We start from the raw sequence: 17,213 nt of genomic DNA, 5'->3' as shown, positions 1-17,213 counted from the left end.
TGAGTCAGTGTCAGTGTGTTGGCAGCAGCCACTCAGTGTTAGTGGTGGCTGTTTAACAGTCTGATGGCCTTGAGATAGAAGCTGTTTTTCAGTCTCTCGGTCCCAGCTTTGATGCACCTGTACTGACCTCGCCTTCTGGATGATAGCGGGGTGAACAGGCAGTGGCTCGGGTGGTTGATGTCCTTGATGATCTTTATGGCCTTCCTGTGACATCGGGTGGTGTAGGTGTCCTGGAGGGCAGGTAGTTTGCCCCCGGTGATGCGTTGTGCAGACCTCACTACCCTCTGGAGAGCCTTACGGTTGAGGGCGGTGCAGTTGCCATACCAGGCGGTGATACAGCCCGCCAGGATGCTCTCGATTGTGCATCTGTAGAAGTTTGTGAGTGCTTTTGGTGACAAGCCGAATTTCTTCAGCCTCCTGAGGTTGAAGAGGCGCTGCTGCGCCTTCTTCACGATGCTGTCTGTGTGAGTGGACCAATTCAGTTTGTCTGTGATGTGTATGCCGAGGAACTTAAAACTTGCTACCCTCTCCACTACTGTTCCATCGATGTGGATAGGGGGGTGTTCCCTCTGCTGTTTCCTGAAGTCCACAATCATCTCCTTAGTTTTGTTGACGTTGAGTGTGAGGTTGTTTTCCTGACACCACACTCCGAGGGCCCTCACCTCCTCCCTGTAGGCCGTCTCATCGTTGTTGGTAATCAAGCCTACCACTGTTGTGTCGTCCGCAAACTTGATGATTGAGTTGGAGGCGTGCGTGGCCACGCAGTCGTGGGTGAACAGGGAGTACAGGAGAGGGCTCAGAACGCAACCTTGTGGGGCCCCAGTGTTGAGGATCAGCGGGGAGGAGATGTTGTTGCCTACCCTCACCACCTGGGGGCGGCCCGTCAGGAAGTCCAGTACCCAGTTGCACAGGGCGGGGTCGAGACCCAGGGTCTCGAGCTTGATGACGAGCTTGGAGGGTACTATGGTGTTGAATGCCGAGCTGTAGTCGATGAACAGCATTCTCACATAGGTATTCCTCTTGTCCAGATGGGTTAGGGCAGTGTGCAGTGTGGTTGAGATTGCATCGTCTGTGGACCTATTTGGGCGGTAAGCAAATTGGAGTGGGTCTAGGGTGTCAGGTAGGGTGGAGGTGATATGGGTCTTGACTAGTCTCTCAAAGCACTTCATGATGACGGATGTGAGTGCTACGGGGCGGTAGTCATTTAGCTCAGTTACCTTAGCTTTCTTGGGAACAGGAACAATGGTGGCCCTCTTGAAGCATGTGGGAACAGCAGACTGGTATAGGGATTGATTGAATATGTCCGTAAACACACCGGCCAGCTGGTCTGCGCATGCTCTGAGGGCGCGGCTGGGGATGCCATCTGGGCCTGCAGCCTTGCGAGGGTTAACACGTTTAAATGTCTTACTCACCTCGGCTGCAGTGAAGGAGAGACCGCATGTTTTCGTTGCAGGCCGTGTCAGTGGCACTGTATTGTCCTCAAAGCGGGCAAAAAAGTTATTTAGTCTGCCTGGGAGCAAGACATCCTGGTCCGTGACTGGGCTGGGTTTCTTCCTGTAGTCCGTGATTGACTGTAGACCCTGCCACATGCCTCTTGTGTCTGAGCCGTTGAATTGAGATTCTACTTTGTCTCTGTACTGGCGCTTAGCTTGTTTGATAGCCTTGCGGAGGGAATAGCTGCACTGTTTGTATTCGGTCATGTTACCAGACACCTTGCCCTGATTAAAAGCAGTGGTTCGCGCTTTCAGTTTCACACGAATGCTGCCATCAATCCACGGTTTCTGGTTAGGGAATGTTTTAATCGTTGCTATGGGAACGACATCTTCAACGCACGTTCTAATGAACTCGCACACCGAATCAGCGTATTCGTCAATGTTGTTATCTGACGCAATACGAAACATCTCCCAGTCCACGTGATGGAAGCAGTCTTGGAGTGTGGAGTCAGCTTGGTCGGACCAGCGTTGGACAGACCTCAGCGTGGGAGCCTCTTGTTTTAGTTTCTGTCTGTAGGCAGGGATCAACAAAATGGAGTCGTGGTCGGCTTTTCCGAAAGGGGGGCGGGGCAGGGCCTTATATGCGTCGCGGAAGTTAGAGTAACAATGGTCCAAGGTCTTTCCTCCCCTGGTTGCGCAATCGATATGCTGATAAAATTTGGGGAGTCTTGTTTTCAGATTAGCCTTGTTAAAATCCCCAGCTACAATGAATGCAGCCTCCGGATAAATTGTTTCCAGTTTGCAGAGAGTTAAATAAAGTTCGTTCAGAGCCATCGATGTGTCTGCTTGGGGGGGGATATATACGGCTGTGATTATAATCGAAGAGAATTCTCTTGGTAGATAATGCGGTCTACATTTGATTGTGAGGAATTCTAAATCAGGTGAACAGAAGGATTAGTGTGTGTGTGTGTGCATAGTGTGTGTGTGTATGTAAATCTGTAGTGTGTGTGTATGTAAATCTGAGGTGTGTGTGTGTGCATAGTGTGTGTGTGTATGTAAATCTGTAGTGTGTGTGTGTGTGCATAGTGTGTGTGTGTATGTAAATCTGTAGCGTGTGTGTGTATAGTGTGTGTGTGTATGTAAATCTGTAGTGTGTGTGTGTATGTAAATCTGTAGTGTGTGTGTGTGTGTATGTAAATATATAGTGTGTGTGTGTGTGTGTATGTAAATCTGTAGTGTGTGTGTGTGTGCATAGTGTGTGTGTGTATGTAAATCTGTAGCGTGTGTGTGTATAGTGTGTGTGTGTATGTAAATCTGTAATGTGTGTGTGTATGTAAATCTGTAGTGTGTGTGTGTGTGTATGTAAATATATAGTGTGTGTGTGTGTGTGTGTAAATCTGTAGTGTGTGTGTGTGCATAGTGTGTGCGTGTATGTAAATCCGTAGTGTGCGTGTGTGTGTATGTAAATCCGTAGTGTGTGTGTGTATGTAAATCCGTAGTGTGTGTGTGTGTGTATGTAAATCTGTAGTGTGTGTGTGTGTGTATGTAAATATATAGTGTGTGTGTGTGTGTGTGTGTATGTAAATCTGTAGTGTGTGTGTGTGTGTATGTAAATCTGTAGTGTGTGTGTGTGTGTATGTAAATCTGTAGTGTGTGTGTGTGTGTATGTAAATCTGTAGTGTGTGTGTGTGTGTGTGTGTGTGTATGTAAATCTGTAGTGTGTGTGTGTGCATAGTGTGTGTGTGTATGTAAATCTGTAGTGTGTGTGTGTGTGTGTGTGCATAGTGTGTGTGTGTATGTAAATCCGTAGCGTGTGTGTGTGTGTGTGTGTGTGCATAGTGTGTGTGTGTATGTAAATCTGTAGTGTGTGTGTGTGCATAGTGTGTGTGTGTATGTAAATCTGTAGCGTGTGTGTGTATAGTGTGTGTGTGTATGTAAATCTGTAATGTGTGTGTGTGTGTATGTAAATCTGTAGTGTGTGTGTGTGTGTATGTAAATATATAGTGTGTGTGTGTGTGTGTGTAAATCTGTAGTGTGTGTGTGTGCATAGTGTGTGTGTGTATGTAAATCCGTAGTGTGTGTGTGTGTGTATGTAAATCCGTAGTGTGTGTGTGTGTATGTAAATCCGTAGTGTGTGTGTGTGTGTATGTAAATCTGTAGTGTGTGTGTGTGTGTATGTAAATCTGTAGTGTGTGTGTGTGTGTATGTAAATCTGTAGTGTGTGTGTGTGTGTGTGTGTGTATGTAAATCTGTAGTGTGTGTGTGTGCATAGTGTGTGTGTGTATGTAAATCTGTAGTGTGTGTGTGTGTGTGTGCATAGTGTGTGTGTGTATGTAAATCCGTAGCGTGTGTGTGTGTGCATAGTGTGTGTGTGTATGTAAATCCGTAGCGTGTGTGTGTGTGTGTGTGTGTGCATAGTGTGTGTGTGTATGTAAATCTGTAGTGTGTGTGTGCATAGTGTGTGTGTGTATGTAAATCTGTAGCGTGTGTGTGTATAGTGTGTGTGTGTATGTAAATCTGTAGTGTGTGTGTATGTAAATCTGTAGTGTGTGTGTGTGTATGTAAATATGTAGTGTGTGTGTGTGTGTGTGTATGTAAATCTGTAGTGTGTGTGTGTGCATAGTGTGTGTGTGTATGTAAATCCGTAGCGTGTGTGTGTGCATAGTGTGTGTGTGTATGTAAATCCGAAGCGTGTGTGTGTATGTAAATCTGTAGCGTGTGTGTGTATGTAAATCCGTAGCGTGTGTGTGTATGTAAATCTGTAGCGTGTGTGTGTATGTAAATCCGTAGCGTGTGTGTGTATGTAAATCTGTAGCGTGTGTGTGTATGTAAATCCGTAGCGTGTGTGTCTTACCTTCTGTGTCTCATCTTTCTTCTCCTGTTTCAGTGTGTCTGTGAGGTTCACCAGTTTATCCATCGCTTCCACCTGGAATAATAATACTAATAACAACAACAACAAAAACAACAACAACAACAACAACAAAAACATAATAATATAATCTTCACCTGTCTGTTGAGATGTTTGAGGTACATCCCACAGGCTCTACAGAAGGCTTCCAACAGCAGACCAAACCTCCTGGACACAGTCTTATTGTGCATCTCTGACCTGAGAGAGAGAGACAGAGAGAGACAGAGAGAGAGACAGAGAGAGAGAGAGAGACAGAGAGAGAGAGAGAGAGAGACAGAGATAGACAGAGAGAAAGAGAGAGAGAGAGACAGAGAGAGACAGAGAGAAAGAGAGAGAGAGAGACAGAGAGAGACAGAGAGAGACAGAGAGACACAGAGAGAGAGAGACAGAGAGAGAGAGAGAGAGACAGAGAGAGAGAGAGAGACAGAGAGAGAGAGACAGAGAGAGACAGAGATAGAGAGAGACAGAGAGAGAGACAGAGAGAGAGACAGAGAGAGAGACAGAGAGAGAGAGAGAGACAGAGAGAGAGAGAGAGAGAGACAGAGATAGACAGAGAGAAAGAGAGAGAGAGAGACAGAGAGAGACAGAGAGAAAGAGAGAGAGAGAGACAGAGAGAGACAGAGAGAGACAGAGAGACACAGAGAGAGAGAGACAGAGAGAGAGAGAGAGAGACAGAGAGAGAGAGAGAGACAGAGAGAGAGAGACAGAGAGAGACAGAGATAGAGAGAGACAGAGAGAGAGACAGAGAGAGAGAGACAGAGAGAGAGAGAGACAGAGAGAGACAGAGAGACACAGAGAGAGAGAGACAGAGAGAGAGAGAGAGAGACAGAGAGAGAGAGAGAGACAGAGAGAGAGAGACAGAGAGAGACAGAGATAGAGAGAGACAGAGAGAGAGACAGAGAGAGAGACAGAGAGAGAGACAGAGAGAGAGAGAGAGACAGAGAGAGAGAGAGAGAGAGACAGAGATAGACAGAGAGAAAGAGAGAGAGAGAGACAGAGAGAGACAGAGAGAAAGAGAGAGAGAGAGACAGAGAGAGACAGAGAGAGACAGAGAGACACAGAGAGAGAGAGACAGAGAGAGAGAGAGAGAGACAGAGAGAGAGAGAGAGACAGAGAGAGAGAGACAGAGAGAGACAGAGATAGAGAGAGACAGAGAGAGAGACAGAGAGAGAGAGACAGAGAGAGAGAGAGAGAGAGAGAGAGAGAGAGACAGAGAGACAGAGAGAGACAGAGAGAGAGAGAGACAGAGAGACAGAGATAGAGAGAGACAGAGATAGAGAGAAACAGAGAGATTAATCATTAATAGATTTAGGCTCTGGTCAGGAGTAGTGGAATATAAATCTAATAGTAGTGGATTATAAATCTAATAGTAGTGGATTATAAATCTAATAGTAGTGGATTATGAATCTAATAGTAGTGGATTATAAATCTAGTAGTAGTAATCTAATAGAATCCCGGAACCAAGCACAGCGTTGAGTCAATAAAGTAGCTATATGTATAATGACAAAGTTATATGAGCTACGGTGCTCATTAAGTAGCTATATGAGCTACGGTGCTCATTAAGTAGCTATATGAGCTATGGTGCTCATTAAGTAGCTACATGAGCTACGGTGCTCATTAAGTAGATATATGAGCTACGGTGCTCATTAAGTAGATTTTTGCGCTACGGTGCTCATTAAGTAGATATATGAGCTACGGTGCTCATTAAGTAGCTACAGTGCTCATTAAGTAGCTATATGAGCTATGGTGCTCATTAAGTAGCTATATGAGCCACGGTGCTCATTAAGTAGATATATGAGCTACGGTGCTCATTAAGTAGATATATGAGCTACGGTGCTCATTAAGTAGATATATGAGCTACGGTGCTCATTAAGTAGATATATGAGCTACGGTGCTCATTAAGTAGCTACAGTGCTCATTAAGTAGCTATATGAGCTATGGTGCTCATTAAGTAGCTATATGAGCTACGGTGCTCATTAAGTAGATATATGAGCTACGGTGCTCATTAAGTAGCTATATGAGCTACGGTGCTCATTAAGTAGCTATATGAGCTACGGTGCTCATTAAGTAGATATATGAGCTACGGTGCTCATTAAGTAGCTACAGTTGAAGTTGGAAATGGACATACAACACTTAGTTTGGAGTCATTAAAACTCATTTTTCAACCACTCCACAAATTTCTTGTTAACAAACTATAGTTTTGGCAAGTCGGTTAGGACATCTACTTTGTGCATGACACAAGTCATTTTTACAACAATTTACAACAATTTACAGACAGATTATTTCACTTATAATTCACTGTATCACAATTCCAGTGGGTCAGAAGTTTACATACACTAAATTGACTGCCTTTAAACAGCTTGGAAAATTCCAGAAAATGATGTCATGCCTTTAGAAGCTTCTGATAGGCTAATTTACATGATTTCAGTCAATTGGAGGTGTACCTGTGGATGTATTTCAAGGCCTACCTTTAAACTCAGTGCCTCTTTGCTTGACATCATGGGAAAATCTAAATAAATCAGCCAAGACCTCAGAAAAATAATTGTAGACCTCCACAAGTCTGGTTCATCCTTGGGAGCAATTTCCAAACGCCTGAAGGTACCACGTTCATCTGTACAAACAATAGTACGCAAGTATAAACACCATGGGACCATGCAGCCGTCATACCGCTCAGGAAGGAGTCGCGTTCTGTCTCCTAGAGATGAACGTACTTTGGTGCAAAAAGTGCAAATCAATCCTAGAACAACAGCAAAGGACCTTGTGAAGATGTTGGAGGAAACAGGTACAAAAGTATCTATATCCACAGTAAAACGAGTCCTACATCGACATAACCTGAAAGGCCGCTCAGCAAGGAAGAAGCCACTGCTCCAAAACTGCCATAAAAAAGCCAGACTACGGTTTGCAACTGCACATGGGGACAAAGATTGTACTTTTTGGAGAAATGTCCTCTGGTCTGATGAAACAAAAATAGAACTGTTTGGCCATAATGACCATCGTTATATTTGGAGGTGAAAGGGGGAGGCTTGCAAGCCGAAGAACACCATCTCAACCATGAAGCACGGGGGTGGTAGCATCATGTTGTGGGGGTCCTTTGCTGCAGGAGGGACTGGTGCACTTCACAAAATAGATGGCATCATGAGGTAGGAACATTATGTGGATATATTGAAGCAACATCTCAAGACATCAGTCAGAAAGTTAAAGCTTGGTCGTAAATGGGTCTTCCAAATGGACAATGACCCCAAGCATACTTCCAAAGTTGTGGTAAAATGGCTTAAGGACAACAAAGTCAAGGTATTGGAGTGACCATCACAAAGCCTTGACCTCAATCCTATAGAAGAACATTTGTGGGCAGAACTGAAAAAGCGTGTGCGAGCAAGGAGGCCTACAAACCTGACTCAGTTACACCAGCTCTGTCAGGAGGAATGGGCCAAAACTCACCCAACTTATTGTGGGAAGCTTGTGGAAGGCTACCCAAAACGTTTGACCCAAGTTAAGCAATTTAAAGGCAATGCTACCAAATACTAATTGAGTGTATGTAAACTTCTGACTTCCAACTGTATATGAGCTACGATGCTCATTAGGGTGTTATAGTAGTGCACTAGGGAGGGTGAATAGGGTGTTATAGTAGTGCACTAGGTAGGGTGAACAGGGTGTTATAGTAGTGCACTAGGGAGGGTGAATAGGGTGTTATAGTAGTGCACTAGGTAGGGTGAACAGGGTGTTATAGTAGTGCACTAGGGAGGGTGAATAGGGTGTTATAGTAGTGCACTAGGTAGGGTGAATAAGGTGTTATAGTAGTGCACTAGGTAGGGTGAATAAGGTGTTATAGTAGTGCACTAGGTAGGGTGAATAAGGTGTTATAGTAGTGCACTAGGTAGGGTGTTATAGTAGTGCACTGGGTAAGGTGTTATAGTAGTGCACTGGGTAGGGTGTTATAGTAGTGCACTAGGTAGGGTGTTATAGTACTGCACTAGGTAGGGTGTTATAGGAGTGCACTAGGTAGGGTGTTATAGTAGTGCACTAGGTAGGGTGTTATAGTAGTGCACTAGGTAGGGTGAATAGGGTGTTATAGTAGTGCACTAGGGAGGGTGAATAGGGTGTTATAGTAGTGCACTAGGTAGGGTGTTATAGTAGTGCACTGGGTAGGGTGTTATAGTAGTGCACTGGGTAGGGTGTTATAGTAGTGCACTAGGGAGGGTGAATAGGGTGTTATAGTAGTGCACTAGGTAGGGTGAACAGGGTGTTATAGTAGTGCACTAGGCAGGGAATAGGGTGTTATAGTAGTGCACTAGGTAGGGTGAACAGGGTGTTATAGTATTGCACTAGGTAGGGTGTTATAGTAGTGCACTAGGGAGGGTGAATAGGGTGTTATAGTAGTGCACTAGGTAGGGTGAATAAGGTGTTATAGTAGTGCACTAGGTAGGGTGTTATAGTAGTGCACTGGGTAGGGTGTTCTAGTAGTGCACTAGGTAGGGTGTTATAGTACTGCACTAGGTAGGGTGTTATAGTAGTGCACTAGGTAGGGTGTTATAGTAGTGCACTAGGTAGGGTGTTATAGTAGTGCACTAGGTAGGGTGAATAGGGTGTTATAGTAGTGCACTAGGGAGGGTGAATAGGGTGTTATAGTAGTGCACTAGGTAGGGTGTTATAGTAGTGCACTAGGCAGGGAATAGGGTGTTATAGTAGTGCACAAGGTAGGGTGAATAAGGTGTTATAGTAGTGCACTAGGTAGGGTGAATAGGGTGTTATAGTAGTGCACTAGGGAGGGAATAGGGTGTTATAGTAGTGCACTAGGTAGGGAATAGGGTGTTATAGTAGTGCACTAGGTAGGGTGAATAAGGTGTTATAGTAGTGCACTAGGTAGGGTGAATAGGGTGTTATAGTAGTGCACTAGGGAGGGAATAGGGTGTTATAGTAGTGCACTAGGCAGGGAATAGGGTGTTATAGTAGTGCACTAGGCAGGGAATAGGGCGTTATAGAGTAGACTTACTTGAGATGCCAGAAGAAGAAATGTCCTATCCTCTGGTTAGTCAGAGCCTTCTTAATGAGGAACCTGGCCAGAGGGTTGTCCAGGTACATCTCATACTTCAACACCTGAGAAATGGGACAAATGTACACTATGGGTCCAGACACAGATTAAGCCTAGTGTTAGACTACAAGACAGACAGACAGACAGACAGACAGACAGACAGACCTGTACTAGCTGTAGGAGGTAGACAGACAGACAGACAGACAGACAGACCTGTACTAGCTGTAGAAGGTACTGACTGAGCTTGTCGTCAGTGAGGCCCTGTACGAGGCAGCGCAGGGCGAACTCTCGAACCATGGGGTCAGGAAAGTTACAGTCCAACAGCTCCAGAGCACTCTCTGGTTGCATCAGGGGCCAGTCACGCAATAAACAGTACATCTAGAGGGGGGCGGAGGACACAGAGAGGGAGAGGGAGAGAGAGAGAGAGAGAGAGAGAGGGGAGAAAGGGGGTCAGAGGACACACAGAGAGAGAGAGAGGAGAGGGGGGGGCAGAGGACACACAGAGAGGGAGACAGAGAGACAGAGAGAGAGAGAGGGGAGAGAGGGGGGCGGAGGACACACAGAGAGAGAGAGAGGAGAGAGGGGGGCGGAGGACACACAGAGAGGGAGACAGAGAGACAGAGAGAGAGGAGAGGGAGAGAGGGGGGCGAAGGACACAGAGGGAGACAGAGGGAGAGAGAGAGGGGAGAGAGGGGGGCGGAGGACACACAGAGAGAGAGAGAGGAGAGAGGGGGGCGGAGGACACACAGAGAGGGAGACAGAGAGACAGAGAGACAGAGAGAGAGGGGGGCGAAGGACACATAGAGGGAGACAGAGGGAGAGAGAGGAGAGAGGGGGGCGGAGGACACACAGAGAGAGAGACAGGAGAGGAGAGAGAGAGAGAGAGAGAGGAGAGGGAGAGAGAGGGAGACAGAAAGAGAGAGAAGAGAGAGACCATTTTACTCCCGCTAGCAGAGCTGGATAAGCAGTTTTCATGTTATCCAGAGCGTTGGTGACTAACTGTGCTGCTGGCAACAATTTAATGAAGCTTTTTTTTATTACTCTTTTTTGCCGACATTTACTTGAGCATTTGTTTATTTTTTAAATTATTTTACCTTTATTTAACCAGGCAAGTCAGTTAAGAACAAATTCTTATTTTCAATGACGGCCTAGGAACAGTGGGTTAACTGGCCTAGGAACAGTGGGTTAACTGGCCTAGGAACAGTGGGTTAACTGGTCTAGGAACAGTGGGTTAACTGGCCTAGGAACAGTGGGTTAACTGGCCTAGGAACAGTGGGTTAACTGGCCTAGGAACAGTGGGTTAACTGCCTGTTCAGGGGCAGAACGACAGATTTGTACCTTGTCAGCTCTGGGGTTTGAACTTGCAACCTTTCAGTTACTAGTCCAACGCTCTAACCACTAGGCTACCTGCCACCTCTACACTCTAACCACTAGGCTACCCTGCCACCACTACACTCTAACCACTAGGCTACCTGCCACCTCTACACTCTAACCACTAGGCTACCCTGCCGCCTCCATTTGTAAATGTGTCAGTTATTCTGCGCTCTGGCACACTGAGATGAGACTGTAATCAGAGTAGATAGCCAGAGTGAATTTCCGAACACACACGAATTAACCTTGTCCACTGAGAACGCACAACGACCACTTAGCTAAGAATTACGAGAGTAATCAAGTCAATAAACGTCGTGTTAGATAGCATTTAGTTAATTTACTGGCAAGTTCAATGTATTAGTAGCCAACTAGCGTTAGGTAGCTAGCTAACATACCGATATATACCACTGTAATGATATGCTATGTGGTTCGTAAGGATATCGTAGCTAACAAATTGTCAGCCAACATAACCTGTAATGTAACTTATTGGTAAAGTCATTACTTTATTGCATTGCTTAACATTTTATTAACATTTCAGACAGTCAGGTATTCTAGAGGAGAAAAAGACAGACATGTATTCTAGAGGAGAAACAGACAGACAGTCAGGTATTCTAGAGGAGAAACAGACAGACAGACAAGTACTCTAGAGGAGAAACAGACAGTCAGGTATTCTAAAGGAGAAACAGACAGACAGACATGTATTCTAAAGGAGAAACAGACAGGTATTATAGAATAGAAACAGACAGACAGGTATTCTAGTGGAAAAACAGACAGGTATTCTAGAAGAGAAACAGACAGACAGGTATTCTAGTGGAAAAACAGACAGACAGACAGGCATTCTAAAGGAGAAACAGACAGACAGGTATTCTAGAGGAGAAACAGACAGACAGGTATTCTAGAGCAGAAACATACAGACAGGTATTCTAGAGGAGAAACAGACTGACAGGTATTCTAGAGGAGAAACAGACAGACATGTATTCTAGAGGAGAAACAGGCTGACAGACAGGTATTCTAGAGGAGAAACAGACAGACATGTATTATAGTGCAGAAACAGACAGACAGGTATTCTAGAGGAGAAACAGACTGACAGGTATTCTAGAGGAGAAACAGGCTGACAGACAGGTATTCTAGAGGAGAAACAGACAGACAGGTATTCTAGAGCAGAAACAGACAGACATGTATTCTAGAGAAGAAACACACAGACAGTTATTCTAGTGGAGAAACAGATAGACAGACAGGTATTCTAGAGGAGAAACAGACAGACATGTATTCTAGAGCAGAAACAGACAGACAGGTATTCTAGAGGAGAAACAGACAGACAGGTATTCTAGAGGAGAAACAGACATACAGGTATTCTAGAGGAGAAACAGGCTGATAGACATGTATTCTAGAGGAGAAACAGACAGACAGGTATTCTAGAGGAGAAACAGACAGACAGGTATTCTAGAGCAGAAACAGACAGACAGGTATTCTAGAGGAGAAACAGACAGACAGGTATTCTACAGGAGAAACAGGCTGACAGACAGGTATTCTAGTGGAGAAACAGACAGACAGGTATTCTAGTGGAGAAACAGACAGACAAGTATTCTAGAGGAGAAACAGGCTGACAGACAGGTATTCTAGAGCAGAAACAGACACAGGTATTCTAGAGGAGAAACAGACAGACAGAGAGACAGATATTCTAGAGGAGAAACAGACAGGTATTTTAGTGGAGAAACAGACAGACAGGTATTCTAGAGGAGAAACAGACAGACAGGTATTCTAGAGAAGAAACAGACTGACAGGTATTCTAGAGGAGAATCAGAGAGACGGGTATTCTAGAGGAGAAACAGACAGACAGGTATTCTAGAGGAGAAACAGACAGACAGGTATTCTAGAGGAGAAACAGACTGACAGGTATTCTAGAGGAGAATCAGAGAGACAGGTATTCTAGAGGAGAAACAGAGAGACAGGTATTCTAGAGGAGAAACAGACAGACAGGTATTCTAGAGGAGAAACAGAGAGACAGGTATTCTAGAGGAGAAACAGACAGACAGGTATTCTAGAGGAGAAAGAGACAGACAGGTATTCTAGTGGAGAAACAGACCGACAGGTATTCTAGAGGAGAACAGACAGACAGACAGGCATTCTAGTGGAGAAACAGACAGACAGGTATTCTAGTGGAGAAACAGACAGACAGGTATTCTAGAGGAGAAACAGACAGGCATTCTAGTGGAGAAACAGGCAGACAGGTATTCTAGAGGAGAAACAGACAGACATGTATTCTAGTGGAGAAACAGACAGACAGGTATTCTAGAGGAAAAACAGACAGACATGTATTCTAGAGGAGAAACAGGCTGACAGACAGGTATTCTAGAGGAGAAACAGACAGACAGGTATTCTAGAGCAGAAACAGACAGACATGTATTCTAGAGGAGAAACAGGCTGACAGGCAGGTATTCTAGAGGAGAAACAGACAGACAGTCAGTTATTCTAGAGGAGAAACAGACAGACAGACAAGTACTCTAGAGGAGAAACAGACAGTCAGGTATTCTAAAGGAGAAACAGACAGACAGACATGTATTCTAAAGGAGAAACAGACAGGTATTCTAGAATAGAAACAGACAGACAGGTATTCTAGTGGAAAAACAGACAGGTATTCTAGAAGAGAAACAGACAGACAGGTATTCTAGTGGAAAAACAGACAGACAGACAGGCATTCTAAAGGAGAAACAGACAGACAGGTATTCTAGAGGAGAAACAGACAGACAGGTATTCTAGAGCAGAAACATACAGACAGGTATTCTAGAGGAGAAACAGACTGACAGGTATTCTAGAGGAGAAACAGACAGACATGTATTCTAGAGGAGAAACAGGCTGACAGACAGGTATTCTAGAGGAGAAACAGACAGACAGGTATTATAGTGCAGAAACAGACAGACAGGTATTCTAGAGGAGAAACAGACTGACAGGTATTCTAGAGGAGAAACAGGCTGACAGACAGGTATTCTAGAGGAGAAACAGACAGACAGGTATTCTAGAGCAGAAACAGACAGACATGTATTCTAGAGAAGAAACACACAGACAGTTATTCTAGTGGAGAAACAGATAGACAGACAGGTATTCTAGAGGAGAAACAGACAGACATGTATTCTAGAGCAGAAACAGACAGACAGGTATTCTAGAGGAGAAACAGACAGACAGGTATTCTAGAGGAGAAACAGGCTGATAGACATGTATTCTAGAGGAGAAACAGACAGACAGGTATTCTAGAGGAGAAACAGACAGACAGGTATTCTAGAGCAGAAACAGACAGACAGGTATTCTAGAGGAGAAACAGACAGACAGGTATTCTACAGGAGAAACAGGCTGACAGACAGGTATTCTAGTGGAGAAACAGACAGACAGGTATTCTAGTAATGAAACAGACAGACAAGTATTCTAGAGGAGAAACAGGCTGACAGACAGGTATTCTAGAGCAGAAACAGACACAGGTATTCTAGAGGAGAAACAGACAGACAGAGAGACAGATATTCTAGAGGAGAAACAGACAGGTATTTTAGTGGAGAAACAGACAGACAGGTATTCTAGAGAAACAGACATACAGACATTCAGATTGTCTAGAGGAGAAACAGACAGACAGGTATTCTAGAGGAGAAACAGACAGACAGGTATTCTAGAGGAGAAACAGACTGACAGGTATTCTAGAGGAGAATCAGAGAGACAGGTATTCTAGAGGAGAAACAGAGAGACAGGTATTCTAGAGGAGAAACAGACAGACAGGTATTCTAGAGGAGAAACAGAGAGACAGGTATTCTAGAGGAGAAACAGACAGACAGGTATTCTAGAGGAGAAACAGACAGACAGGTATTCTAGTGGAGAAACAGACCGACAGGTATTCTAGAGGAGAACAGACAGACAGACAGGCATTCTAGTGGAGAAACAGACAGACAGGTATTCTAGTGGAGAAACAGACAGACAGGTATTCTAGAGGAGAAACAGACAGGCATTCTAGTGGAGAAACAGACAGACAGGTACTCTAGAGGAGAAACAGACAGACATGTATTCTAGTGGAGAAACAGACAGACAGGTATTCTAGAGGAGAAACAGACAGACATGTATTCTAGAGGAGAAACAGGCTGACAGACAGGTATTCTAGAGGAGAAACAGACAGACAGGTATTCTAGAGCAGAAACAGACAGACATGTATTCTAGAGGAGAAACACACAGACAGGTATTCTAGTGGAGAAACAGATAGAAAGACAGGTATTCTAGAGGAGAAACAGACAGACATGTATTCTAGAGCAGAAACAGACAGACAGGTATTCTAGAGGAGAAACAGACAGACAGGTATTCTAGAGGAGAAACAGACATACAGGTATTCTAGAGGAGAAACAGGCTGATAGACATGTATTCTAGAGGAGAAACAGACAGACAGGTATTCTAGAGGAGAAACAGACAGACAGGTATTCTAGAGCAGAAACAGACAGACAGGAATTCTAGACGAGAAACAGACAGACAGGTATTCTACAGGAGAAACAGGCTGACAGACAGGTATTCTAGTGGAGAAACAGACAGACAGGTATTCTAGTGGAGAAACAGACAGACAAGTATTCTAGAGGAGAAACAGGCTGACAGACAGGTATTCTAGAGCAGAAACAGACACAGGTATTCTAGAGGAGAAACAGACAGACAGAGAGACAGATATTCTAGAGGAGAAACAGACAGACAGGTATTCTTGAGGAGAAACAGAGAGACAGGTATTCTAGAGGAGAAACAGACAGACAGGTATTCTAGAGGAGAAACAGACAGACAGGTATTTTAGTGGAGAAACAGACAGACAGGTATTCTAGAGAAACAGACATACAGACATACAGATTGTCTAGAGGAGAAACAGACAGACAGGTATTCTAGAGGAGAAACAGACAGACAGGTATTCTAGAGGAGAAACAGACTGACAGGTATTCTAGAGGAGAATCAGAGAGACAGGTATTCTAGAGGAGAAACAGACAGACAGGTATTCTAGAGGAGAAACAGACAGACAGGTATTCTTGAGGAGAAACAGAGAGACAGGTATTCTAGAGGAGAAACAGACAGACAGGTATTCTAGAGGAGAAACAGACAGACAGGTATTCTAGTGGAGAAACAGACCGACAGGTATTCTAGAGGAGAACAGACAGACAGACAGGCATTCTAGTGGAGAAACAGACAGACAGGTATTCTAGTGGAGAAACAGACAGACAGGTATTCTAGAGGAGAAACAGACAGGCATTCTAGTGGAGAAACAGACAGACAGGTATTCTAGAGGAGAAACAGACAGACATGTATTCTAGTGGAGAAACAGACAGACAGGTATTCTAGAGGAGAAACAGACAGACATGTATTCTAGAGGAAAAATAGACAGACAGGTATTCTAGAGGAGAAACAGACAGACAGGTATTCTAGTGGAGAAACAGACAGACAGGTATTCTAGTGGAGAAAAAGACAGACAGGTATTCTACTGGAGAAACAGACAGACAGACAGACAGACAGACAGACAGACAGACAGACAGACAGACAGACAGGTATTCTCACGGAGAAACAGACAGACAGACAGACATGTATTCTAGAGGAGAAACAGACCGACAGACAGGTATTCTAGAGGAGAAACAGACAGACATGTATTCTAGAGGAGAAACAGACAGACATGTATTCTAGAGGAGAAACAGACAGACAGGTATTCTAGTGGAGAAACAGACGGACAGGTATTCTAGTGGAGAAACAGACCGACAGGTATTCTAGTGGAGAAAAAGACAGACAGGTATTCTACTGGAGAAACAGACAGACAGACAGACAGACAGACAGACAGACAGACAGACAGACAGACAGACAGGTATTCTCACGGAGAAACAGACAGACAGACAGACATGTATTCTAGAGGAGAAACAGACCGACAGACAGGTATTCTAGAGGAGAAACAGACAGACAGGTATTCTAGAGGGGAAACAGACATACAGGTATTCTAGAGGAGAAACAGACAGACAGGTATTCTAGTGGAGAAGCAGACTGACAGACAGACAGGTATTCTAGCGGAGAAACAGACAGACAGGTATTCTAGAGGAGAAACAGACTGACAGACAGACAGGTATTCTAGTGGAGAAACAGACTGACAGACAGACAGGTATTCTAGAGGAGAAACAGACTGACAGACAGACATGTATTCTAGAGGAAAAACAGACCGACAGACAGACATGTATTCTAGAGGAGAAACAGACTGACAGACAGGTATTCTAGAGGAGAAACAGACTGACAGACAGGTATTCTAGAGGAGAAACAGACTGACAGACAGGTATTCTAGAGGAGAAACAGACTGACAGACAGGTATTCTAGAGGAGAAACAGACTGACAGACAGGTATTCTAGAGGAGAAACAGACTGACAGACAGGTATTCTAGAGGAGAAACAGACTGACAGACAGGTATTCTAGAGGAGAAACAGACTGACAGACAGGTATT

At 44.4% G+C, this 17,213-nt stretch overlaps 2 protein-coding genes across 2 annotated transcripts in view; one reads left to right on the top strand and one right to left on the bottom strand.

The window, feature by feature from the left end:
* The window catches only part of LOC139379146 (high mobility group protein B2-like), a 371,903-nt gene that overhangs the window by 56,179 nt on the left and 298,511 nt on the right, over positions 1 to 17,213 (top strand). The window lies entirely within an intron of this gene.
* Positions 1 to 17,213, bottom strand: part of LOC139379531 (phosphatidylinositol 4,5-bisphosphate 3-kinase catalytic subunit alpha isoform) — a 167,096-nt gene that overhangs the window by 40,421 nt on the left and 109,462 nt on the right. Inside the window, exons 15-18 of the mRNA XM_071122348.1 lie at positions 9,584 to 9,748; positions 9,332 to 9,435; positions 4,440 to 4,539; positions 4,288 to 4,359 (exon numbers count right to left, since the gene is read on the bottom strand). Coding sequence (XP_070978449.1) covers positions 4,288 to 4,359; positions 4,440 to 4,539; positions 9,332 to 9,435; positions 9,584 to 9,748 — 441 coding nt within the window. The remainder of the gene's footprint in view (positions 1 to 4,287; positions 4,360 to 4,439; positions 4,540 to 9,331; positions 9,436 to 9,583; positions 9,749 to 17,213) is intronic.

The sequence above is a fragment of the Oncorhynchus clarkii genome, chromosome 21 (assembly GCF_045791955.1).
Source record: "Oncorhynchus clarkii lewisi isolate Uvic-CL-2024 chromosome 21, UVic_Ocla_1.0, whole genome shotgun sequence".
NCBI lineage: Eukaryota > Metazoa > Chordata > Actinopteri > Salmoniformes > Salmonidae > Oncorhynchus > Oncorhynchus clarkii.
Note: the sequence above shows the minus strand (reverse complement) of the source record. Positions and strands in the feature narration are given on the sequence as shown.